The 26073-nt window shown below is 55.0% G+C and overlaps 1 protein-coding gene across 4 annotated transcripts in view; it reads left to right on the top strand.

The window, feature by feature from the left end:
- Positions 1–26073, top strand: part of PLCG1 (phospholipase C gamma 1) — a 42280-nt gene that overhangs the window by 9533 nt on the left and 6674 nt on the right. For 2 of the 4 annotated variants that reach the window (XM_084217899.1, XM_084217897.1), the window contains exons 2-25: positions 9068–9220; positions 9556–9649; positions 10095–10142; positions 14343–14427; positions 15455–15538; positions 15709–15731; positions 16436–16508; positions 17473–17574; positions 18249–18367; positions 19152–19237; positions 19571–19691; positions 20056–20224; positions 20639–20761; positions 21632–21733; positions 21970–22157; positions 22450–22650; positions 23034–23153; positions 23447–23627; positions 23914–23991; positions 24453–24556; positions 24796–24892; positions 24996–25065; positions 25293–25450; positions 25960–26056. In XM_084217899.1, coding sequence (XP_084074025.1) covers positions 9068–9220; positions 9556–9649; positions 10095–10142; positions 14343–14427; positions 15455–15538; positions 15709–15731; positions 16436–16508; positions 17473–17574; positions 18249–18367; positions 19152–19237; positions 19571–19691; positions 20056–20224; positions 20639–20761; positions 21632–21733; positions 21970–22157; positions 22450–22650; positions 23034–23153; positions 23447–23627; positions 23914–23991; positions 24453–24556; positions 24796–24892; positions 24996–25065; positions 25293–25450; positions 25960–26056 — 2676 coding nt within the window. Of the gene's footprint in view, positions 1–9067; positions 9221–9555; positions 9650–10094; positions 10143–14342; positions 14428–15454; positions 15539–15708; positions 15732–16435; positions 16509–17472; positions 17575–18248; positions 18368–19151; positions 19238–19570; positions 19692–20055; positions 20225–20638; positions 20762–21631; positions 21734–21969; positions 22158–22449; positions 22651–23033; positions 23154–23446; positions 23628–23913; positions 23992–24452; positions 24557–24795; positions 24893–24992; positions 25066–25292; positions 25451–25959; positions 26057–26073 lie in introns of all 4 variants that reach the window. The other 2 variants (XM_084217898.1, XM_084217896.1) reach the window with 1 other exon arrangement.

Genomic DNA, 26073 nt, shown 5'->3' with positions numbered 1-26073 from the left:
GTATCCTGTGCTCCCCTCCTCCTGGGGTCCCGTGCAGGGCCCCATCCTGCTCCCTTGGAGCATCACCCTGTGGTAGGGCCACAGCAGCCAGGGCTGGAAATGGCCCCATCAAGGACAGCTGTCACTGCAGGCTTGGGCACAACAGCTGCCTGAGAGTCTTTTTCCTGTTTACTTGCTCCCAGAAGTGCTGATGGTGTGGTGATTAAAGGACATCCCCCTGCACGTGCCAGTGCATCCTTCATCCCTCCTCCTCCTCCTCCTCACCTGTGGTGGTGTAACCCTCAGCCCAGGTCAGGCTGGCTGTGGTGGGGGCTTGGCCATGCTGGGAGCAGGGAATGTCCAAGAGGACTTTCACCCCCTTGGCTGCCTGCCCTGGAGATCTGCACCCCATAAATCTGCTTCCCAGCTGGCAGGAGGTGGGGCAGGGGCTGGCTGGGTTTGTTTGCTGAGCATTTGGACACTGCCTGTCAAGGTCCTTCTTGTGTGAGGCTCACCAGAGCAGAACACAGAGCCTGCTGCCTCGTCCTCCAAGCTCCTGTGCTTGGATACCTGCCCTGAGACACCACTCACCCACCTCTGGCTCCTCTTGCCAGCATTCCAGGGCACTCTGGATTCCCTCCTCCTCTCCCGAGCTTGCAGTCCTTGTCCTGTTAATCCCTGCCAGCTCACAGCACTCCTCAGCTTCAGAAGAGCAAAGAGCTGCGTCCCTGATTCCAGAGCAGACCCCAAGCACTGCCAGGGCAGTGGGGAGTTGGCTCTGCTTGTCTCTGTGTCCCAGCAAAGCAGCAGAAATTGATTTTTATTGGTTTTTTTTCCCTCTTCTGTGTCTCACATGTCCTGTAGTGCCTTGTGTCAGCCTGTTCTCAAGGTCTTGCTGCTAGCTGGATTATTGTCCCTGTAACCTCCAGCAGCTCAGGCTCTGGGGCATGTTGTGAAGAGCTCTAGAGGTGAGGGAATGAAATTTTTGGAGCATTGATTGAGTCAGGTTTAATATGAACCGTGGAGCAGGTTGGAGTACAAACAGCAAGAGGTCTCCAGCTCTGGGGACCAAATAAATCCCAGGTGAGGTCATTATAAAAAAACCAGTCCCAAGTGGTTTCACACCACCACCATGACCTTGTGCTTCTCCCCCATAAGCTGAAAATGTTGTCCTGTGCCAGGGAGTGTGGCTTGGGCAGTGTGTGCTCAGTGCCTGGGCAGCTTCAGTTGATGGTGCTGTAAGGAGTGCCTTTGGCTGCTTATCCCCCAAAATCTTGCCTCGGCATTGGAAGGTGAAACCAGCCCAGGGGCTCCCATGGTGGTTAGGGCAGATAGGGCAAATCTGGGGGAAAGGGAAGAGGAGAGTCACTGTTTCCATTTCTAACCACCTTGGAACAGTTTTATTTCACCTGCAGCTGCTCTGGTAACTTTGTGTCTGGTTTGTGGTGGGGAGGAGAAGCGACTCAGGTGGGGAATCTGAGGAGGAGGTGACAGGAGGAGGTGACAGGAGGAGGTGTCTCCCTGCATTCAGTGGTTGAGATGCTCCAGCCTCTCTGCATTCAGTGGCACAGAGGGAGATGGAGGGGAGGGCACACATCTGGAAGTCACATCTGCTCTGGCTAATGCTCCGCCCTGCCAGTCTCAGAGCAGCTTTTGAGTTGAGCATGGGGCAGGAAGAGGCCAGGCTGTTGTGGTGACCTCGAGCAGCTCAGCAGCAGATGGGATCTTCATCCCATCCTTCTCTTCCCAGTGTTGCCCTCACACTGCAGAGTTCAAGCCCTGGTGGGGACAGGGACAAGCCACTTCCCTGCTGCCACTGAGGGTCCTGGCCAGCAGGCACCTCTGCTGTAAATCTGTCACTGAAACTTGACTGCATCGTCTGGAGGGGTGTGTGAAACCTGAGTCACAGCATCTGAGCATCACTGACATTTGCTGCCTCTGTGACAAATCTTTTCTGTCCTTTGGTTTTCACTCCTTGCCTTTGTGCCCTGTCCTGGGGACAATGTGTCCAACTCTTGTCTCCAGATGATTTGTGACAGGGCTTGACCCCTGGGCATGAAAGTTGGGAAGGCACTTTTGTTGAGTGCAGAAATCCCCAAAATGCTCCAAGGAGATCTTGCTGCTGTTGGACATTTGGGTCCCCAGATCCACCTCTGCCAGGCTCCCAGCTGTCAGGCTGTGAGCTCTGCATTCAGAGCTGCTGGATTGCCACCTCTGCCCCTCTGTCCTGCTTGGTTTCTGCCAATCTGCTTGGTCCCATCCCCTTCCCCTCGCTGGCACTGAGCACTCTGGCTGGCTGTGAGCCTGGGGACATCAGTGACCCTGAAAGGTCCAGGAGAGGGATGCAGAGATGTTGCACAGGTGGGTTCCCTGTTCAGCCCTTCCATGAAGGACACCTGCCCAGAGAGCAGCTCCCTTCAGCCTCTCACCCTCTTCCCTGCTGAGACACAGCCTGTATTGGTGCCTCATCAATCTGCCCCTGCCCACCTGGGGTCTCCTTGCAGCTGTAAGATCTCCCCTGGAGGGAGGAGGAGTGGCAGAGGCAGGAGCTGTGCTCACAGACCTTCATCTGGTTTATTCTACTCCCTGAAGGTCTTTGCATTTCTCACCCAGGCAGGGCTGGGGGGTTGGAACCTGCCATGCCATGCAGAGGGAAGGTCACCTTGGGGGTGGACTGTGGAGCCTTCCCTAGGCAGGCTGGCCAGGGCACCAGAGCTGAGCTTCCCCTTTCCACATGAGTCAGTGGAACTTTGTGCCTCTCAGACAGGGAAATGACTGAAGGGTCTCTCAGGCTGCCACCAGCCTGATCTCATCTGGGACAGGGACACCAGTGTCTCCAGAGCAGCATCTGTGCAAGCAAAAACTGGGGCTCTGCCTCTCTCTGGGGTGGGAATGTGCTCCCGTGTCCTGTGACAGTGCAACAAGTCCATGGCTCTCAGAGGTGCCAGCCTTGCACGTGGCACTGGGTACAACCAGCAGCCCTGGATGCCCAGCTTGGGATTTGGTACAAAACCCCACAGCTCCAGAAGACACAATTTCCATGGAGGACAAGAGGGAGCCCCAGCATTGCAGGGGGAGGACTGCTGGAGCCCTTGCCTGGCATTGCCATCTGCTGCCTGTCTCCTTGAGCTCCCCACCACTGGCTGGGAGGTAGCAGCATCCTGCTTTGCTCACTTGGAGGATCAGTTTTGGTTTTTTACACGTATTTTCTGGCAGCCGAGGGTGAGCAGGAGAGATGTGCTGATGATAAGAGGTCAGGCAGCTGCCAGCCCGCAGCTGCCTCTGGTTCTCACATCAAGAGGATGTTCAAGAGCTCTTGAAGGCCACCTGTGTGAGGCTGATCAGCAAGGCAGCCTGGGAAGAGGCCACCATGCCCTGCAGCAGCAGTGTCTGGGCAGGATCCTCTGCCTCCCTGCTCCAGCCCCTAACAGGGGAGATGTGTGGGCTGGAGGAGGGGAGGTCTCCTCCTCACATCCTCTCAGCAGCATCTCCTATCTCCCTGCACATCTCCTGCAGCTTCCTCTGCAGGTGATAAGGATTCTGGGGGGGTGAGCAGGGGAGGGAGGAATAGGAGCTCAGAAGCCACAGGCCATGTGACTGGGGGGCACAGCAGAGCTGGGGCAGGCAGAGCTGGGGCAGGAAGCCCCAGTGCCCACAGAGCAGCCAGCACCTCCCCGTGTGCCCTGTGTGGCTGCTGGGGCACGCTGCTGGCACTGCTGCCAGCATTGCCAGGTCCCCTCAGTCCACACTGAGTGACAGGATTGCTGAGAGCTGAGCCAGGATCTGAGTGGGGATCCAGGCTAGCCCCAGTCACCCTGGCTAGTCAGCATCTGCCTGCTGTCCCCTCTCCAGCCCACCGCATCCCCCCAGCATCTCCCATCTCATCTGCATGGATGTTGCTGGCACTGGGGTAGTGATATTGAGACTTCATAGCAAAATCCAGTGGCTTGGAGCAAAAAAAATCCAGTTTGTGATGCAGGTGAGACGAAGGACCTTGTTAGAGCAACCTGAGACACAGCTGAGCTGAGTCTGGAGGGGAAAACAGCTTTGCCTGCTTCTTTTCCTGAGGCACAGGTACCACCTGCCTGTTGTAGCAACAAGAGCAGTGGGACCCACTGATGCCCTGGGCACCAGGATGGCTCCCCCCTGGGACAACAGGGGAAGTGAGAGGATGTTTTATGTGGGTTTGAGTGCTTAACTGAAAGGGCTGAGTTGCCTTTTTTGTTGGTAGGGGGTGAGGGATGCTCTGGGGCACAGGGTGCTGCTGCACTGGTGGTTGTTGGCTCCGTGCATGCCTCAGCTGTGCTCCCTGCCCTCTGAAAAACCTGCTGAGGTCAAATGAGAGTCCTCAGCTGGTTTCTTGCTGTCCTGTCTGGATAAGCCATCTGCTCTAATGGCACTGGCTCATCCTCTGGAAACCTGATAGTGGATGCTGAGCAGTGAGGGGGATGCAGTAACCTCATCTGAGCAGGGATGTTCAATTCAGGGATGTTCAATTCACCATCACTCTGCCTGCTTTAGGCTGTGCATGAAGGGGAGCTTGTGGCCTTGAGAAGTTGAGCAGTTGTCACTCTGAGCACCAATACTGATGTGACCTGCACTCCTGATTGTTTGGGCTGAGTGCTTGGCTTCCTCTGAAGGGGAGGCAAGGGGCAGGACCACACTCAGTGTGCTAATTGTGGGTGTCACACACCTGTCCCAAGAGCCACCCTGATCCCTACCCCGTGCCAAACCCCAGCTCAGCTGGCTCTGCCTGATTCCAGCCTGCCAGGGCTGGGCAGGAGGAAGGGGCTGGGTGAGCAGCGAGGGGCAGCCACAGCTCCAGACAGAGAGGTGCTGAGGGCTCTGGCCCCCGGCCAGCCGAGCACTTAGAGCTTGCCCAGCCATTCCTGAGCTCACAGGGGACTCGTGCTGGGGTTTTGTTGTTCTTGCAGGCGGTGTTGGGTTGCAGCAGCAGAGCCAGGGGCAGTGCAGCTCGTGGGGGGAACACCCGGCTGGCGGGTGCCAGCAGGAGCAGGTGAGCCAGGATCCTCCTGCAGCTCCAAGTGTCCACTTCAGGGGGCTTCCACTGAAATATTTAAAGGGAGGTGGTGCTGCTTTACTCTCCACGCTGTTGCATAATAGATTTTTCTTGTATTTTACTCACATGCACATGTCTTTTTCCTCTTTCTCCCTGGGGGCTGCCTGACCCTGCAGTGCCCCTTCCAGTGATGGGAAGCCTGGGGATGACCACATGGCTGTGCTCAGTGGGATCCACAATGCTAAATAGCAGGAAGACTCTTTTTTTAACCTCTTTTTCTTGGCCAGAGTGAGTAGGCTGGAGGCTTTTCCGCTGCCCCCCGGGCAGGATCAGTCCATGTCAGCCAGCTGGGCTGGCAGTGACCCCCTGGCTCTCACTGCACCATTTCTCCCCAGGGAGACACAGACCCAGCAGTGCCTGTTGAGGGGGTGGGTGTTTGCTTGGAGGCTGCCCCTGATAAGCCCATCCTGGAAAGTGATCTGGCTAAATGCTCTTTTGGTCAGCTTTTTAAATTTTTTGTTTTGTTAAATTTAATCAGTTTTCCATCTTTCCAGAAATCCTCTGGAGGTGGTGATTTTGCAACCCTCAGAGCCTGTTCCAGGCTGTCCTTATCCTTGCACGTTACAACACCCTATCCATCAGCGGGTAAATGAGGCTTGGATGAAGTTTCAGTTTTAAATGACTTCAAGGGAGGATCTGGTTTTCATGTAACCAGAGGGTAATTTGGTGGGGTTTTTTCTTACATGGTGAGGGAGGTGGATCTGGGGTCAGCTTTTTCTTTCTGATGCAACCCACTCCTGCTGAAAGAGGGCTCTTTGCCCAGAAATGTGACTTTTTTTTTTTTTTTTTCAGCCCTGGAGACAAAGGGAAGGCCAGGCTGTTTCTTCTGGCAGTGGGCTGTGGGGAAGTTTGGGAGGTTGTGAAAGGCACAACTGTTTGTAGAGCCATGGGATGGCTCAGCGTGCACTGTGGGACCATGTGGGGAGCTCAGAGCATCTCTGGGCTGGATGGGCTTTGCTGCCTCCTTCCCAGAGCCTCTCCTGGCCGCTGGCTGCACACCCGCCCAGGAGGGCTGGAGAGGAGCCAGCCTGCTCCAGGCTGCAATCTCAGCCACTGCTCATCCACCCCTGGTGCTGCTGGCTCTGCTCTGGGGCATCCAGCTCTGCCAGGCTGCAGCAGGGCTCCTGCTCCATCAGAGAGCTTCCTCTGCCATCGCTGTGGGACCAGCTTCTTCCTCTCTTGCCCCATCCCAGGTGGGATAAGGACCAGTTTGTACACTCTGCCTCCCCTGTGGGAGAGGGCAGCTCGGGGAGGAGGAGATGTGGCTCACCTTGGTGGCAGAGGGCTTGCCCCAGGTCACCTGCCCAGGTGTGCTCCCTGTGGAGCTGGGACCCCCCAGGTGCTTCCCCCCATGTCTTTGCCCACATCCTCCTCAGTAAGCCTTTCCCAGCAAGGACATGAGCTGCAGCCCCATGGTGGGACACGTGGGTCACGTCACAGAGCCCATGCCACCACTGATGGGGAAACTGCTGGGCAGGGCAGGGCAGAGCCTGCACAGTGTCCATCCCTGCGACCCTGGGCTCCAGCAGGGCAGCCTGGGCTCAGGCAGAGCCTGCAGAGTGTCCATCCCTGTGACCCTGGGCTCCAGCAGGGCAGCCTGGGCTCAGCCCTTGCTGCGCCGTGGGGATGGTGCCATTCTGCTTGCTGTGCTTCCTGCTCAGAGCCACTTCCTTCCAGCTGCCTGGGGGCCAGCAAGGTGCTGGAGGCTGCAGGTGGGCGAGGCTGCTGTGCTCTGACGAGGGCTGCACAAACCAAGCCCAGCACAGCCTTCCCCAGCACACTCAGGCAGGTTTGGGAGGGTGAGAGAGAGGAGCAGGCAGCTGCAGGTCTGCGTGGGCTGGAGGTTCCTGCCCCATCCTCAGGGATCCTGCCCTTTGCCCTAGGAATTCCCTGCGTGCTTCTGTCCTTGATAAGCGCCTCACTTGCTCCGGGGCTGTCTCCACTGCGTGGATTTTAGGTATGCACTTTGTAACATCAGCTCTGCCTCGCTGGGTGGTAACCTGCTGGTGCTCTGTGCAGGGAGGGGTGAGCACAGGGCACAGCCACCTCTGCAGCGTCCCAAAGTACAGCCAAGATGCTTCCAGTGTGGTGCAAAGGCAGGGCAGGAATATTCCAGCACTTTGGTAGTTATTGCCTGGTAAATTATAATGAAAAACCCTCTGACACTGTTTTCCCCCACTGTGTTGGTAAAATCCTGCATCCTCCAAGGACAGGACTAGCCTTCAACCCCACTGTGCATGTTCTGGATGCAAAGACCCGAGCTGTGGTATGGGTTTTTATGGGCTAAAATAACCTGCTGTGTCACTAAGGATCTGAGCACATGGGTAAGGTTATGGCAGGGCATGCTAACATTTGAGCTGCCAGACAGCTCCTTTCCAAAGGGTAGATGATGCCTCAAAAAAGTCACATTCTTGCTTATTTTAGGAAGCTTGTCTGTCCTTGCTTTGCAGCCCCAAGGAGCTGGGTATTTCTATGCTCTTGTCACAGCTTGATGAGCTTTGGAGGGTTATTAGATTCACAGAATATCCTGAGTTGGGAGGGTCATGGAGTGCAGCTGCTGGCTCTGCACAGGACAGCCCCAAAATTCACAGAGTGGTCAGTCTGGATGTGTCCTGTGCCAGGCAGTGAGCAGGCTGCCACTGTCTCCAGGAGCACCCTCAGTGCTGCACAGGAGCAGGATCTAAGAGAGGATCCCACATTCTTTGTGCTTTGCAAGTCCTCCCAAAGTCAATCCCTGTGTCTGCCTTGCTGTGGGGTTTGGAGGGAGCATCATCTCTCCTGCTGCAGTTTAGTGCTGTGGGTGATGAGCAGGTCACATTTCTGTCTAGTTTTAAACTGCACTAAATAGAAATGAAAGGCGAGATGATCCACAGTGAGTGCAGTAAGTGGAGTTTAATTGGGATGAATTACATGCCAGGTTTGCACTAATCTCCATCCTGCATTGCTCAGAAGCATCATCTGCTTTGGAAACGTGACTCAGAAATGTTGTTATCTGATTCCCATGAGCATTTAAGAAACTATTTTTCCAGGAAGCAAAAATTCTTGGGTTTGGGTTGGGTTTTGTTGTTTTGGGTTTGTTTTTTGGTTTTGGGGGGTTTTTTTTGTTTTTGTTTTTTTTGCCTTGCTGCTGTTGTTTTCTCTTTGTTCTATGGCAATAGGAATCCTTTCCCAGAATTTCCTCTGGGGAGGGAGGCTGTGAGATCCCTTTTCAGTGTCTATTCAGCTCCTTCTCCTTGCTTAGTGCTAATGTTCCAGCATGCCCCTTCCTGGGGATCCCTGTGGGGGAGACATTCAGCCATTTTTGGGGAACACAGAGATAACTGGGGGGGTTCTGGCTGGGGAAACCTCCTCGGGAAGTAGCAAGAGGGGGCTGCCATCATGTGCTAGGTGCTAACACAGCTCTTCAGATGACTAAATCCACTTCATGTGTGTGGATCTGTAGGGGGATAGAATATAAGAAAATAAAGACAGTGTAGAAAGTAATCTTACCCCTAAGGAGTTGCAGCTGGGCCAATTAGCAAAGATCAGGAACAGGCCTGACTTTAACAGGCACAGCTGTGACCAGTGAGAAGAAGAGTGCTGTAAAAGAGTGGGGTGGCTGGGGGAGAAGGGAACTGGAGTCAGTGCTGTAAAAGAGTGGGGTGGCTGGGGGAGAAGGGAGCTGGAGTCAGTGCTGTAAAAGAGTGGGGTGGCTGGCTGAGAAGGGAACTGGAGTCAGTGCTGTAAAAGAGTGGGGTGGCTGGGGGAGAAGGGAGCTGGAGTCAGTGCTGTAAAAGAGTGGGGTGGCTGGGGGAGAAGGGAACTGGAGTCAGTTTGCTGCTTTGTGAAGAGGAAAGAGTCAGTGCTCTGAGGAGCTGCCCACGAGAAACACCAAGAAGGTGTGAAACCTTTGTGATAAGGAGACAACAGCATGGAACCCCTGCAATAAGATGACAACACCTGTGCCCTTCCTTCTCCAGTGCCGTGGGGATTCCGAGCTATTCACTGACTGTTGTCCCTTTCTCTCAGTGGATATCCGTGAGATCAAGGAGATCCGCCCAGGGAAGAACTCGCGTGACTTTGACCGCTACCAGGAGGATCCGTGCTTCCGCCCGGACCACTCGCACTGCTTCGTCGTCCTCTACGGCACAGAGTTCCGCCTGAAGACCCTCAGCCTGCAAGGTACAGCTCTGCTGGGCTTGTGCCAGTCGGGGTTGAGCCAGAGCTTCATCCTCACAGAGCCCAGACAGCTTGGCTGCTCGGGGACAAAGATAACTCCCAGCTCTCGGGAGCTGGAGGAGGAGGGAGTGGGACACGCAGGGGCTCGGGGTCCAGCCAGCCACATCCATCCCACAGGAGAGGAGCCAGCCAGAGCATCTGCACGGGGGGGAAATGTTACCAGAAAGGGGATGAAGCAAGGAATAGGGTATGTAAGGTGCTGGGGATAGTCCCAGGAGGTTTGGGTTGGTGATCAAGCCTGTGTGTCCTTTCTTCCCACTCCTGTACGTTTTCCACAGCCACTTCCGAGGATGAGGTCAATATGTGGATCAAGGGGCTGAACTGGCTGGTGGCAGACACTCTGAGGGCACCCACCCCCCTGCAGATTGAAAGGTGAGGAAAGCCTTTCCTTTTCCTGCACTTGTTTTATTTTTTCCCCCCTTCTGTCTGTTTTGACAGAAAAAAGTGAGCACAGTGACATCTCATTCCCTCTCTGAGCCGTGCTGATCCAGCACTTCTGCCTCTGCGCTCCAGAAGCTTCATCCTGCTGACCCCAGAGTCTGATCTCACACATCAGGGAGAAGGAGTTTTACCACAAATTGATATTTCTGTGTGTGCACAGCCTGTATTATGTGTAGCACTTCAGAGGCATTTTTAAAGCAGAACTTGTATGAAAATAGGGTAGGCTGCCTGTGAAGGGGGCAGAGCCGGGTTCTCCGGTGGGAAGGAGGGATGTGGGAGTGGATGGTGTGGCACTGAGCATCTTCCAGAGAGGGGTTGGAGCAGGGGCTGGTTGTTGAGGGGCTGAGTGTGTGCCTGTTTGTGCCTTCCCACCCAGGTGGCTCCGGAAGCAGTTCTACTCCCTGGACCGCAACCGGGAAGACAGGTGAGCAGGGAGGGACTGCAGCCGTGTTCAGGGAGGGTTTGGGCTGGAAGGCTTCACCTTTGACTTGAAACCTCAGCCTTTGGGTTTTTTTGTTGGCTTCTTTAGGCTTTTAATGCTCATTTTCGAGGAGCCTTTAATCCAAGTCCCTAACTTCCCTGGCTGATTTTTGCTGAATTAAAAAAAGCATAAAAAAGCTGTCTTGTTTTCCTGACCTATTTCTCAGCTGTTTAGACCCAGTGACACCTTGACAGCTTCCCCCTAGCTGGCACCACCCAAGGAAGCAGACATCAAAGAGCCAAGAGGCAGTTCAGGGCCCCCCATCAGGGCTGAACTGGGTTGTGTTTATTACTCTCCACCCTGTTTGTTCCATTCTCCTTTTCTGAGGCCTGTATGGATCATCCCACAGCTTGGCTTGTAGGGCCCTTGGGTGAGTGCTTAGTGTTGTCCTAGCAAGTAAAATGTCATGAGGAGGGAAGGGAAGGGAATTGGGTCATGATTCACCATGAGATAAGGGAGGGGACATTTCCCTGTTGGCGAGGTGAGTTCCACCGTGCTCTGCTCTCTGTCCCACTGCCATCCCCAGTTTTCCAGTCCCAGTTCTGCTCTTTCTGAGCTGCTGTTGTTTGCCTCCTTCCCTCCCTGGGACAGGCTTCTCCCCTGGCAGTGATGTTAACTGAGCCCATTAACCTTTCAGCATTGATCCCCGTGTTAATGTGCTCCCTCCCTGGGGGCACCAGCCCTGCCTCCAGCTGCCCCTTTTCCATGCTCTGATCTCCAGAGAGGGCTGGCTGCAGAACACTGGGGTCCAGAGCATCCTCTGCTTTGTCCTTTTGTGCCCCTCCCAGGACAGCCAGCCAGGGGATAAATTTGCCCTGTCCAGGAGCAGGGCAGGAGTGTGTTGCATGGGGCAGATCCTGCTGCACTGGATGTTTTTGCCTTGGCAGTGATTTATTCTGTGAGAGAGCACCACTGGGTGCATGGGGATTTTGTGGAGGGGGATAAATCCTCAGAGAAAAGGAAGAAATCTTCACAGAAAGGGAAGAAGAGGAGCTTTGATCTGTTGCAGCTGCTCTGCACAAGCCACACACCTTTTGAATCCAGGCTTGGGCTGTGGTGACTGGGCACAATATTTCCTAATTCTGCAATGGAGAGCACTGGGGCAGGGGTAGCTGTGTGGAGGTTTTGGAGGAAAAGTGGAAATAATTGGTCCATTTTTCCCTCTGGTTATGCAGTAAAACTGATGAAATGGCATGCCAGCAGTACAGAAGGAGATTGCATGTATAGATCTGTCTGCCCAAGGCAGATCAGCAGAGCTGACAGCCAGCCTGTTGCATCCCTGTTGTTTCTATTGATATCATCTTTCTATCAGCATTTAGAATTAAGGCAGCAAAATCCAATATATTCCTTACCTGTCACCCACAGGGAGAGGTTTCAGTGCAAAATTAGGAGAGCTGCTTCTCCAGCCCAGGCAGTGAGAGGAGCAAAACATCAACAGCAGGGATGTGGAAAGATTTGGAGTTTTCCCATTTTACAAACACTTTACGAGCATCCATGTGTTTTCTACAAGGTAGAGGCAACAGTTGTGTGACATACACATCTCCTGGATTAAATCTTGGCTCCTGTGAGGCATTCCAGCATTAAATTTAATGTCACTGAGCTCTTTGCTTTTGCTTCTCAGCCTGGAAGTGGGTTTTCAAAGGGAACAGTGAGTTGTGATTTTTTTTTAATTTTATTTTTTCTTTACAAAACCCCACTTGCACACCATCCTTGAGCCTTTCCAGAACAGGTAGGGTTTTTGCAGCTGCAGAAATCATCCCCAGCATTTGTGTACCCCATGGCTCTTGTGCTGGAGCCCTTTCTTCTCTCTGCCTTCCCTGTCTGGGGGCTGGGCTGTCCCTTGCAGCACCAGCAGATGGTGGCTGTTTCCACTGGCTGCTGGCCCTTTGGGTATTTGTTTTTCCAAGGGAGGTTAGGTGGAAAGAGGAGGATAACAGGATGCTGGGGTTTTTTTTCCTAATTGCTCTGGAGGAGACTGTTTCACCTCTGGCCAGGAGAGCTGCCCATGGCTGGGAGCAGCATTTACAGCCCTGAGGGCTGGCAGGGGAATGTTTCCATCCCCTGTGAGAGGGCTGGGCCTCTGGCCTGTTTGTCATGGCACCTTAAAAATTCTTCTGTAGAAAAAATTAGTTTATTTTGTTTTTACTTTCTAGTCTGAAAATACTACCAAGCTGTTTATCCAAGGTCTCCAGCACTCCAACATGATGAATAAGACACAATAAATAAAATCCTTCCATATCCTGTCCTCCTCCTGTGGCTGAGAGGGAAATGCTGGTCACAGCTTTGACAGGGCTTGCTCTTGTCACATCAGTGAGCAGTGCTGTGGTCCAGCACCTCCTGTGAAACAGCTCAGCATCACCAGAGCTGAGTGGCAGCTCCAGAGAGTCCCCAGGGATGGCTGCTGCTGGTTCTGCTCTTCCAGCCTCTCCTGCTCCTTTTCCATGAGATTTTTTGCAGCCTCATGCTCTCACCGAGGAGGGATTGCTGCTGGGCAGCCCTGTGTGTGTCCTGCTGGGGTCCATGACAGCTGTGACCTGCTGTGGTTCCTGACATGTGAGGACATCACTCCACACCTTTCCCTGTCACCCAGGACCCCGTGGCTGGGACCCCCTGCCCGGGGAGGGGGCACACAGCACCCTGCACGTGACTGTGGCTGCTGGGTGTGCTGGAGAGGGGAAGGGGCAGGATCTCCTCCCCAGAGCACTCACTGAGCCCCCAGGGTACCTTCCCCTGCCAGGGAGGTAGAGGGGCAGGGGAGGACTCGTGCTGTGTGTGTGTTGCTGACTGTACAGCGTGAGGGAAGGGGAGGCTGGGGCCATTGCCCAGCTTCTTTTTTCTTTTTCTGTCCTGCCAGTGAGTGGCAGGACACTGCAAAGCCCTTGGATGGCGGGGTGCTGGCCCTGGGCAGGGCACAGGAGCTGGGCCAGGTCCTGCTGTGGCTGTGTGTGTGGGTCCCCAGGGCTCTGAGGCCAGGAACAAGGGCTCTCTGTGTGCTGCTGGCTGCCCAGCCCTGGGCTCTGCAGCGCCTGACACCAGTGGGTTTCTCCCTCTCTCCATCCCTCCTCCTTCCTGTGGTGTTTGAGATCACCCTGCTCCCAGGGAAGAGTGTAAAAAAGATGTCACATGTGAATGCCAGCATGCCCCTGGGTTAAATCCCCTGTGCAGGGCATCTTCCCTGCTATTTTTATATTTGCACCCTGAAGCCATAAGGATTTCCAGACTTGCCCTATGCTTTGTGGGATGGGGGAGCATCCTGCAGGATCCTGTGTTCCCACGTGCTCAGTGGGGGACAGAAGCACCATCTGTGACTGCAGGGGTGGACTCCCAGGACTTGCTTTTAAGGCAGGAGCTGCCAGAAAATGATTGGACACAGACCCCTCAGCTTCTAAATCCTGCAGATGGGAGGCATCCTCGTTTTTCCTTGCTGCAGGGCTGGTGCCCCATGTGGGGACAGCTCCAGAACAGGCAAGGGCAGCCAAAACTCCTTCCTGCCTGTCTCTGCCTGCTGGGCTGTAGGATCCTGCTCAGGGTTGGCCCTGGAGCTTCCCCTGGTCTGGAAGCAGCACCTTTGGTGTGGAGGGCTTGGGGAAGCACAGCCACACCGGCTGCTCCCTGCCTGCAGCGTGTGGGGCTGGGGGAGCACAGCTGGGCACGACGTGGCAGTGCTGTGCCTGTGGCTGGGGATCTAAACTGGCTTTTTTCCTCTCCTTAAGATAAAATTAGCTGAGTCCTAACCACTTAAAAAGCCTGTCCTCCTCCAGCAGGCCAGGGAGTGGGTTTTGGAAGGGAGTGGGTCAGCCAGCATCCATGCTGGGGCACAGATACACGGAGAAATGCTTCTTCCTGGTCGTTCATTTAAAGCAGTGGGTGTTGCCTGTCAGCTGTGGCAGAGGGTGCTGGCCTCCCCCTGCTCCGTCAGGAGTTGTAGGAGCAGTGTTTGCAGTCCCCACTGACACACAGACACCTCTCTCTGCTCCCCACATCTCCCCCACCGTTCCTATCGTTCTGGGGTCCCTCATCCACCCTTGTACCACTGCTGATCCCTTTGGGCACGGCCTCTCTGTGCCTGTTCCAGCCCCAGGGTGGGACCCCCTCCCTCCCAGACTCCTGAACAGGTCTCCCTTCTTTCCCCTGCCGAGCCAGGATCTCTGCCAAGGATCTGAAGAACATGCTGTCCCAGGTCAACTACCGGGTCCCCAACATGAGGTTCCTGCGGGAGAGACTCACGGTGAGTGTGTGACCCCTGTGCTCTCCTCCTCTGCCGTCCATTGCCTGCCTTTGAGCCAAAACTGGTGGTGGTTCAACTCCCAGGGAGTGTTGGCATATTGCAGAGCCTCCCAGCCTTTCCTGGGAGGGCCCCCACCCACGGTGGTGACTGAAGAGGTGCCAGCTCCCACTGGGTGCCCCACCCTGGCCCATTTGTGGCCAGCACCCTCTCCTTACCCCACCCTGCCTCCCACACTCCCCTCCTTGTTCCTGGCTCCAGTCATGGGCTGGTGCTGGTGGGGCAGAGTGCAGAACAGCTACCAGGTCCTGCATCCTGGCCCTTGCACACCCTGCCAGCGAGTGATGCTCTGCCAGCTTCACCGCTGAGCTGGGCATGAAGGGTCATCTCATGGTGGCCAGCACAGAACTCCAAGGCCAGAGAGTGATGTATCCAAAGGAGAGCACACGCTTTGGGTCTTGCAGTTTCCAGACACTTCAGATGCTCTGGGCGAACAAAAAATCAAATTATCCTTTTGTAAGTGTTCAGTAAGGGGTGACACTTTATCAGTGTGTGGGTTGCCTTCGTGTGGGTGAGCTTGGGGAATTGTGAAACTCATTTTAGATGTGCCTGTGCCCTGGGCACTGCAGGGTCTCACTGGCCCCATCACAGACTCTGGCAGATTTGTTAAGACTGGAAGAGCCCTCTAAAACATTGAGTCCAGCCATTACCAGCACTGCCATCTCCACTAAATCATGTCCCCACATGCCACATCCACATGTTTTTTGAGCAGTTGCAGGGATGGTGACTCCACCACTGCCTGGGCAGCCTGTTCCAATGCCTGACCACTGTTTTCAGGAATTTTTCAAAATATCCAATCTAGCCCTCCCCTGGCACAACTTGAGGCCATTGTGCAGGAGGCAAAGCCTGAATGGGTTTTGGCCTTTTTCTCCTTCTTTCCCCAGGGATGCTGGTGGGAAGAGACATTCCTTAAGCCATGCAGAGTTACCTGTGGCCTCTGTAAAACCTCTGGGTTTGATTTGCTTTTCAGGATGTGGAGCAGAGGAACGGGGATATCACGTACGGGCAGTTTGCACAGCTCTACCGCAGCCTCATGTTCAGCGCCCAGAAAACAGTAAGAGCTGAATTCTCCAGGGGAGGAGAGGGAAGGGAGAAACCCTATTTGTTACTGGGCATTCCCACTTAATTGACTTTTAAACCCTGCTGCCCTCAGGGTGAGCTCTTCTCTGGAGAGTAAAGAAGCTACTGAGAGCAAACCTAATGCTTGTGCTTCTTCTTTTGCAGATGGATGTCCCGTTCCTGGAAAGGTGGATAATTCTCTGTTTTCTGGGGAAGGGGCTGCTTTCTTTTGCTCCATAACATGCTTTGGGATGAGGCATTATGCACTCCTCCTGCTCCTGTGCTGCCTGTGGCTCTGTGCTCTGAACAAGCATCACTGCTGTGGGTGCTTTAGCTCAGGGCAGGGAGGGCTCTGTCCCTCCCAGACATCCCAGTGGGATCCAACTCAGGTCATTTGGTTGATGTGAAGTGATCAGACCTCAAGCCATCTCCAGGGATTATGCTCATGGTGACTGCAGAGCCCTCCCCAGCCAGGCAGTGCCTCTGGTGCCATTGCCAGCTGTGCCCTTCCCTGCCCTCTGCTCACCTTGGCTGTGAGAGAAAGAGCTTGAATTTAGACACAGGAGCTAAAGAGTGAAAGGCTTACTGACTTGTCCAGGCAATTCCCAATGGTTTTCTCCCTTTTTTCCCTATAACCATAGAAATCCATCCCTCTCATGGTTTTTGCTGCCCTTCACCAGAGTTTCATGTTGCCATGCCCTTGTCAGTGTGACCCCTGTGCTGCTCCTGGAGTAGTCCCTGGTTCTGGGATGTGGACCTGTGTTTGCTCTCCTCAGCTCTCTGCTCATCCCACTCTGCTCCTTCAGTGCTGCACGTGCCAGGGAGGGGGCAGATGGCATCTCACAGGATGTGCTGCACTGGTGACTAAAGCCTCTCTCCCTCTGCTTGCCAGGGGTGCAGAAAGGCCTGAGCACTTCAGGGTGTCGCTGCTGGAGCTGCAGAAGTTTTTGCTGGAGTACCAGAGGGTGAGCTCAGCACGGGCAGTGGGGAGGGACAATGGGGTAGGCACTGGTGACATTTGGGGCCCAGTGCTCTGAGGGTAGCCTTGCTGTGGGCTCCTCTGCCTGACACAGCTCATCCTTCTGGAGCAGGAGGTGCTGGGGAGGGCAGACCTGAACTCAGCTGGGCACCATGGCCAGAAGAGGAGCCAGGAGATCTGGGAGGAGTGGGGGGTCCCAGGAGGCAGGAACTGATCAGTGGAGGTTGACCCAGTCCCTGTGACCTCAGCCAGTCACCAAAGGTTTGCTGCAGCCAAGAAGTCATGTCCATCCTGTTGCTCAGGAGGTGTCAGCAGTTCTTGAGGAGCAGCTGATGGATTCATCTGCTGATTCTTCAATTTAAAAGCAATCTTGGGTCACTCAGCAAGCACAGCATGCATGTGCAGACACACACAGGCACCAGCTGTGCATTTGTGGGCAGCACAGACCCCTTGGCTCTTGCCAGGTTCCTGTCTCATTGCTGGTCTCCTCCAGGAGGGCAGGGCTGGCTGGCAAAACCCTGCCATGGCTCATGGCTCCTGCTCTGCCCTGTCCCCTGCTGCCACCTCCCTGCCTGTGGTCTGCAGCCAGCAGGGAGTTACCAGTGGGGAGATGCAGTGTTTTGGTGGCTAATGAAAGAAATCCAGGGAGAGAGAGCCAGAGGAAGCTGGGTTGGCTTCTACTGCCGAAGGAGGAGGGATGGCAGATGTTGTTCAAAGGAGCTATTGGAGAGAAAAATGCACTGAGAAAACGAAGCCCACTCAGAAGCAGGGCAGATTTCCTCCTTGTGTGCTCTCCAGCACTTGTGCTGACAGTTGAGTTCCTGGCAGAGATGGTCTTGCATCAAAAACCACCTCCTTAATGGTTAGAGCTTTGAACTGGATGAGCTGCATGTGGTTTGCAGTAATACATTCTGAAATGGCTTCTTTTATGTCTCCCCTGGGCTTTGCAGGAGCTCTGGGCTGCAGATACCCTTCAGGTACAGGAATTCATGTTCAACTTCCTGAGAGACCCTTTGAGGGAGATTGATGAGCCTTATTTCTCCTTGGATGAAGTAAGACACCTTGAAGGTGGCGTGTGTGGGGTGGGGATGGCACCCCTGGTGTGATGTGTGCTGAGGTGTGGCAGCTCTGCTGTCTGTGCCTTTGCTGCAGGGTGGGGGTGCTGGAAGGGTCACAGCTCCTGGGAGATGGACGTGGTTGGCAGAGGGAATGACTCCTGGGCTGTCCTTTAGTGCTGAGTGTGTCCTTTAGTGTCCTTGAGTGTGTGCAGCTGGAGCACTCATCTGGAGGAGGAGAGGGGCTGCCTTTGGCTTAAGGCTGCCTTGGGGTGTGTAAGGATCTCTGCAAAGCAAAAAGAGCTGAATAAAGAATAAAAACAACTAGAGATGACCATGTCACTGGCACTCTGGACTATGCCAAGGTCCCTTGACCCACATGGCCTTAGTAAGCTATTGCCTGCCATGTGAGCTGCAAAATGAAATGCAGAGCCATTAATTTGTCCCTAGCTGGGTCAGAGGGTCTGGCACACAGGTACCTGGCAGAGCTCAGTGGGTAGGTGGCAGTGCCCAAGCTGTGGTCACTCAAGCACCCTGGCTCAGGTAGCTGGTGTGCTGTGGTCAGTCTGTGCTGGATGTCTGCTGGCACAGAATGGGAGATGTGTGTGAAGCTAAACCACAGCAGCTGGCTCCTCTGCATCATTAACACGTTTCTGTTTCTTCCTGAGCAGTTTCTCACCTTCCTGTTTTCCAAAGAGAACAGCATCTGGAACTCACAACTGGACATGGTGTGTCTGGAGAACATGAACAACCCTCTCTCCCATTACTGGATCTCCTCCTCACACAACACGTAAGGACAAGGGGAGGGCTCTCTCCACCCAGCTGCTCTCAGCACCCTTTTCTCATGCTAGGGTGGGAGTATTTTGCCCGATTCCACTGATGGGTCAAGCAGACTTTTCCAAACCAAGGCCAGTACATCAGAGACCTTGCTTTTGGTGTCCCACTCCTCCCTTGTGCCATTTAGCCATAAATGTGCTCAGGCACTGTCAGCAGCACAGATCTGCGCAGGCCTTCAGGTGCCTTCACGTCCTGAGCTGTTGCTCTGGTAATTTCTCACCATTAGCAATGTCATTCTCCAGAGCCTCTCAGGACAGATGTGATAAACCCTGTCAGGCTGAAATTGGCCATTTTCCGCTCTCTGCTGCTAGAATAATTTTGCAGGAACTGCTTTCTGTGCAGACAGGCTCTGTCTGTGCTCTGTGTTCATGCTAACCCAAATTTAAAGGACTGAGAGCCTAAGCCAGCTGAGCAGCCCTGAGGGCAGGCAGTGAGATCCTGTCTGCCTACAAGTGCTCAAGTCTAACCCTGCTCTCAGGCTGCAGGGGGCTCTTTGTGGCACCTGTGCTGATGTTGCTGTCTGAGGTTTGTCTCAGGAGCTGGGGCTGGACCTCGGAGTGCTGGCAGCTCCATGCAGCAGGGGCAGAGCTGAACCCCTCACCCGGGGAAAGGGGCAGCTGTGGAGAAGCACCACTCCTGCCACTCCCACGTGCCAGAGGCAGCTCCACAGTGTCCCAGCAGACACCTGTGCCCACAGTGGGCTTGTCCCTGTGCTGATGTGTTGTCTCACCTGGAAGGTACCTGACGGGGGATCAGTTCTCGAGCGAGTCCTCGCTGGAGGCGTACGCCCGCTGCCTGCGCATGGGCTGCCGCTGCATCGAACGTGAGTACCCACGCTGGCCCTCCTGCCCCATCACAGCAGCTGGTGCTGCTCAGGGAGGCTCTGCAAGGAAGGCAGGGCTGAAGGCTGGCCTGGCCAGTGGCACCATTAACAGCGTGATGTGCAGAAAGAGCTGAGGTTGTTTGCTTTGTGGGACTGGGCGGTCTGTGCCCAAGGTTTTGGTCCCACAGAAAGGTCAGGGCTTTCACTGATCACCTCGCTCCTTTATTGCCTTCCAGTACATTTCCCAGCAGCAGCTGGCTCAGCCCATCTCTTGTCCATGTCTTGCATCTGTTCCAGCCTTTGGGCTGAGTTTCTCCTGTGGGTCTCTTTCAGTGGATTGCTGGGATGGTCCTGATGGCATGCCAGTCATCTACCACGGACACACCTTGACCACCAAGATCAAGTTCTCTGATGTCTTGGTCACTATCAAGGAGCACGCCTTTGTCACCTCTGAGTGAGTACAGCAGGACTTCAGCTAGCAGGGCAGAGAGAGGGAAGAGCCAAAGTGAAGCTCACTTCATCCAGAGCTGCAGCACAAGGCCTGGATGTGGTGGGAAGGAAGCCTGTCATATCTGCCAGCCAAAGGGAGATTTTCCCAGAAAAATGTTATGGGAGGGAGGGCTTTGGGTAAACCCCAGTAGTTTGGCAGTCCTTCTCCACCCTGTGCACTCCTGAAAGGTAGCTACAGGCAGCACAGGTGGCTGTTGATGTGAGCTGCTCCTGGAGGGCACAGAGGCCAGGCTTTGAGACAGAGCTCAGAAGTCCTTGGTTCCATCCAGATCCCATGCTGGTTTTGATGGCTCTGCTCCTTCTCCCAGTTTCCCTGTCATTCTGTCCATCGAGGACCACTGCAGCATTGCTCAGCAGAGGAACATGGCTCAGAATTTCAAGAAGGTTTTTGGAGACATGCTGTTGACCAAACCAGTCGATATTTCTGCTGATGGCCTTCCATCTCCAAACCAGCTCAAGAGGAAGATTCTCATCAAGGTGAATTCCCTTGCCCAGCAAGGCTCCTAAGTGAGGGAGTGGGTGAGGGTTTGGGACTGAAGGCAGCTGCCTTTGGAAGGGGGTGGTTGGCAGTCTAGGGGTGAAAGTGGAGACCTGATGCTAAGAACAACTGGATACAAAAAAACCTCTTTCCCTTCAGAGAATCTGCTGGGAAGTGAGCTCAGCGGCCAGGTGCTGCCTTTCTTTGAGGGCATATGGGGGATGTTGGTATTTCTGCTTCAGGAACAGCCTTTTGAGAAGAAGGGGTGGGATTTCAGTGTCATTTGATGATCCCTGTGGCATGGGTCTTGTTTAATCTGGAAGACCCCACTGCAGCAGACCTGGGCTTTTAGGGCTGTTCACCAGGAAACCTGTGCTGGTTTTGGGTGCCTGACCCCCTCTCTCATCCCACAGCACAAGAAGCTGGCGGAGGGCAGCGCTTACGAGGAGCTGCCCACATCTGTGATGTACTCAGAGAATGACATCAGCAACTCCATCAAGAATGGGATCCTCTACCTGGAAGACCCCATCAATCACGTATGTGTGTGCCATGGTGCCCAGTCCCTGCTCTGGTGGCTCTGTCAGGTGCTGTGTGTGCTGGAAGGAAGGGCTGGTGCAAATGACTGAAGAGGCTCTCGGTCTGTCTGGGTTCTCAGGTGTCCCTGAAGGCTGGGGGAGTTTTATGCTGGCTCTCTCTGTGCTTTTCCCTAGGAATCTCCTGTGGGCCCTTGCTAGAGGCAGAAGGCTGAGCTAGAGGGAGCTCTGGGCCAAGGCACTGCAGCCTGTGATTTGTGCTGCAGGAATTTCTGGAGATGGCTGCGCTTCCAGCCTGCTCCTGCCAAGTGCCTGCACACCTGGCACACCTAAGCAAGGGTTTATCTTTGTAAAGCACTGAGTGTTCATCACCATGTGCATTTACTCACAGCCCACCTTCAGCAGCTTTACTCTGCTGAGGGTCTGTTTGGCAAAGCCACGTGCAAATGAAACAGGGTTTAAAAAAAAAAACATTTAAATGCAATGGTAAATCCACATAAACATCTCAGATATCTTCACCTCAGATGGCCCCGTTGCTGAGTCCATACAGATTGGTTTTTTGGTTTGTTTTTTTTTTTTTTTTTTTTGCATTGATTTGCTCTTCATTTGGTCACCTCTATCAAGTGTTGGAGTGTTTGCAGTGTGATTGGTCACATGGCTGAGTTTTTTGCTGCTGATAAATCCATGCCTCTGGGGGATCTGGGGGATGTCTTGGAAGCTCCTGTGACTCACTGGAATCAGTGTTGGTGGCTGTCCTTCACAAACCTGATTGTCCCTCCCTGTACTGGTCGGGAGGAGATGATCCCATGGCTGGGTGGTGGGCAGTCTGGTGCTTCTCCAGGGGTCTTTTTGCCAGAGTTCATCTCCTTGCAGGAGTGGAACCCACATTACTTTGTGCTGACCAGCAGCAAGATATATTACTCTGGGGAGACAACCAGTGACCAAGGAAACGAGGATGAGGAAGAGCAAAAGGAGGTGAGGGCTCTCCTGTGGGACTGTGAGTTGTTCCCTGAGGAAAGGACACGACTGCCCAAGGGGCTGAGCGTTGCCATTGCCAGCTGACTTCAGGGGGAGATCCTGTGCTGGGGAGGATGGGAGCTGCTTCAGGACCTCCCTGCTCCCAGCTGGAAGACCCCTGAGCAAAGCAGAATCCAGCACCTTGAGCCTGCCCTCAGTAACCCAAGGTGATGGCTTTTTGTTCCCCCTGCCAGGTGAGCAACAGCACTGAGCTGCACTCCACGGAGAAGTGGTTCCACGGGAAGCTGGGAGCGGGCCGTGACGGGCGGCACATCGCGGAGCGGCTGCTGACGGAATATTGCATCGAGACAGGGGCCCCTGATGGCTCCTTCCTCGTCAGGGAGAGCGAGACCTTCGTAGGGGACTACACCCTGTCCTTCTGGTGAGGGCCCCGCTGCTCTGTGTCACTCCAGGGTTGTTTTCTCTTGCCATGTTCTTCAGTGGTGGGCTCCCGTTCCTGCCTGCCCTGTGCGCAGTCTCTCCCCTGTTCCTGTGCCCCAGCATCATGCCAGCTCCCTGTCCCAGTGCAGACGGGTCAAGGGTCTGGGGATCCTGATGCAGTCACTCTCCTTTGGGGCAGGAATGCCGTGCCAGGCTGGAGCAGTGCCTGAGGCAGGTGTAAAATCTCCGTGGACAAGGCTGGCTTACCCTGTCCCTCCCTCCCCGTCCCGCAGGCGCAATGGGAAGGTGCAGCACTGCCGGATCCACTCGCGGCAGGACGCCGGCAGCCCCAAGTTCTTCCTGACGGACAACCTGGTGTTTGACAGCCTCTACGACCTCATCACCCACTACCAGGAGGTGCCTCTGAGGTGCAACGAGTTTGAGATGAGGCTGACAGAGCCAGTGCCACAGACCAATGCCCACGAGAGCAAAGAGTGAGTGCACGTGTGTGTCCACTGGGCAGCCGGGACACTGTAGGAAGCTCTCCCAGATCTCTCCTCAGCCATTCCTCCCTTGCTGGAGTTTTCTAGTCCCCACTTTCTCCCCACGGAGCTCTGTCACAGCAGCCATGCTGACCAGCTCTGTTGTTCATGGAGCTGATTGTCATGGAGGCTCAGTGCAGAGCACAGAGCTGCTGGGTTTGGTTGGGATGCTCTGACCCCAGCCACACCTCACCAAAGGCTCTGATCCTGCCTGCCCCATTGCAGTCTCTGTCTTCCTCTGGAGGATTCAAGGAGCCTTTTAGGGGCTGGAGGGGAAGGGGTGTGGGATGGGCTGGGTGTGTGTGAGCTGTGCACAGCCATGTCTCTCCTGCCAGGTGGTACCACGCCAACCTGACGCGGGCCCAAGCCGAGCACATGCTGATGCGGGTGCCCCGTGACGGAGCCTTCCTGGTGCGCAAGAGGAGCGAGCCCAGCTCCTACGCCATCTCCTTCAGGTGTGTCCCTGCAACAAGGGTGGTGGGTGCTGGAGGTGGAGCTGGGACACTGCAGTGTGTGAGAGAGCAGGACAGGTGCCATCAGCCAGCCTTGAGCCTTCCCAGAACTCCTCTTGCTCTGGGATGGCCCTTGAAAAAGTCCTTGAGATCCTGCTCTTCCTCCCATCTTCCAGTGGGAGATGGCTGTGCTCGGCCACCTCACCAGGGACACCTTTTCCTTGGTGTCTTTATTTTGGCAGAGACCTTCTCTTGCCAGGTGCCAAGTGGCTTCTCCCTGTGTTTCCTCCCTGCAGGGCAGAAGGGAAGATCAAGCACTGCCGGGTGCAGCAGGAGGGGCAGACTGTGCTGCTGGGCAACTCTGAGTTCGAGAGCCTGGTGGACTTGATCAGCTACTACGAGAAGCACCCGCTGTACCGCAAGATGAAGCTGCGCTACCCCATCAACGAGGAGACCCTGGAGAAGATCGGGACAGCGGTGAGTGCAGGAGCCACAGAATCATGGGCAGGTTGTTTTTGAGCTGGTGCCTTGAGGTGCTGGTGTGTGAGCCATCTCTGTGCTCTGCAGCCCACACCTCTTGGGGCTTCCTGACACTTGAGTGGAGTTTGGTGCTGCCCCTCTGAGCCAGGCTTGGGCTGCTGTTGGCTGTCTGCAGCATCATCTTTGGTCTTGTGCCTTCCTGGGGCACTCTCCCACCTACCCCAAGGCAGGGAGCCTTTTCCCTGCAGTCACTGCTGTAACCACTGTCCCTCTGCTTCCACAGGAGCCGGACTATGGAGCCCTGTACGAGGGACGCCATCCTGGGTTCTATGTGGAAGCCAACCCCATGCCCACCTTCAAGGTACACTCTCACTGTTTGGCACAAAACAAACTGCAGGGCTGGAGGGTTTAGCAAGGATCTTTTCGTTTTCTAAGAGCTGTATTAGTTTGCACATGCATTTCAAAACCATGGAGAGACAGTGGAGGTTGAACCTCCAGGTTCCCAGGCTGGGCTGCCTCTTGTTCTGAGCTCTCCAAACTAAGCCCCTCAGTGGCTCTTGGGACAGAGGAGAGTGCCTGTGTGGGGCCATACCAGACTTGTGAGCTCTGCTTTGGCATAAATGGGGGCCTTGATTTGCTCTGCAAGGTGCCACTAGGATCTGGCAGCCTCTGGCAGCAGGGCTGGGTGCTGCCTGCCTGCACATGATGTGCCTCACAGTCCCCAACAAACACATCTGTGGTGGGAGGGGATCTCTCATCCTGTGGGCTCGTGGTCCACATGTCCATTCCCTGCCAGCCTCATGGGACCCCTCCTCATTGCAGTGTGCAGTCAAAGCCCTGTTTGACTACAAGGCACAGAGGGAGGATGAGCTCACCTTCACCAAAAATGCCATCATCCAGAACGTGGAGAAACAGGAAGGAGGCTGGTGAGTTGGTCCTGAGCCTCCCTTTTCCCTAGGGGATATGGTCAAACCTTGCTGTCACCATCCACACAAAGGTGTGTCCACTCTAGGAGTGGGTCTGTCTGGGGATTACACATAAGCAGCACAGTTCCAAAGCCTCACAAACCCCAAAAATGGATGAGCTGCCTGTTCCCCTCACCCCCTCTCAGAATACTCTGGGGTCCCATGGTGGGTGCTGACATTGCCCCTTCCCTCCCTTCCAGGTGGAGAGGAGATTATGGTGGCAAAAAGCAGCTGTGGTTCCCTTCCAACTACGTAGAGGAAATTACTAGTCCCACGAGCCTGGAGCCAGAGCGGGAGGTGAGTATGGCCATGAGTGCAGCAAGGAGGGTTTGTGCCCCCTGAGCTGGGCTGCTCTGCCCACTGTGCCCAGCACCATCCTGCTGTGCTTCCTTCCCAGCAGCAGCTGGATGAGAACAGCCCCCTGGGAGACCTGCTTGGAGGGGTCCTGGACGTGCCCTCCTGCCAGATCGGTGAGTGCTACGGAGGGAGCATTGCAAAGGCCCCTTGAGGCTTTTAAGTGAGCTCAGCCCTCACTTATTGCTGCCTGGGCTCCATCTGTTGCCTCCACTGGCCAAAAATGGGAGTTTCCTGTAGCTGTTGCTGGAGTAGCAATGAGTCCCTGTGTCTGCCTCCTCTCGTGCTGCCTGTGCAGGGCTTGGCTCAGCACCTGCAGTGACCCTGTCCCCTGTCCCTGCAGCCATCCGCCCCGAGGGCAAGAACAACCGGCTCTTCGTGTTCTCCATCAGCATGTCCTCGGTGTCGCGGCTGTCCCTGGACGTGGCGGCCGACACGCACGAGGACCTGCTGGACTGGGTGAAGAAGATCCGGGAGGCAGCTCAGACAGCCGATGCCAGGGTGAGTCTGGGGAGCCCCTGGCAGGGCAGGAGGCATCTCCTGGCTGTCCAGCTGCTGGGTTTTCCAGGAGCTGGTGGGGGGTGATGGGGTGACAGCCTGTGCTGGCTGGCAGAGCAGTTGCAGAATTGGTAAAGCCAGAGCAATTTGGGCAATGTGGCAAGGGGTGGTGGCCACACGGCTTGAGAGGCTCAGGCTGGATATTTGGGAAAATTGGGCAACTGGGTGGGTGCTACAGCCTCAGGAAGTGGGAGGGGGTCTCCATCAGTGATGGGTGGCAAGGTCACAGATGCCTTGTGCTGGGAGCAGTGCCAGTCCTGCTCTGGGCAGGATGTAGGACCTACCCAGGCCCTACCTGTGTGATGTCCCCCACGCAGACCTGCCAGAGCTGCTGCTGGTCCCCACAGTGTGGGCAGGAGCCACACCAAGCAGTGAGGGTCAGCTTGTGAGCGGGGTCATTCATCACCACTGCTCCTACCTGGCCTGACACCTCTCTCACCCTCTCTTGGCAGCTCTCTGAAGGGAAGATGATGGAGAGGAGAAAGAAGATTGCCCTGGAGCTTTCAGAACTGGTGGTCTATTGTCGACCTGTGCCCTTTGATGAAGAGAGTAAGCATTTGCTGAGC

Source organism: Fringilla coelebs (genome assembly GCF_963513975.1).
Source record: "Fringilla coelebs genome assembly, chromosome: 18".
NCBI classification, from domain to species: Eukaryota; Metazoa; Chordata; class Aves; order Passeriformes; family Fringillidae; genus Fringilla; species Fringilla coelebs.
The sequence above is the reverse complement of the archived record's forward strand: the minus strand, read 5'-3'. Positions and strand labels throughout refer to the sequence as shown.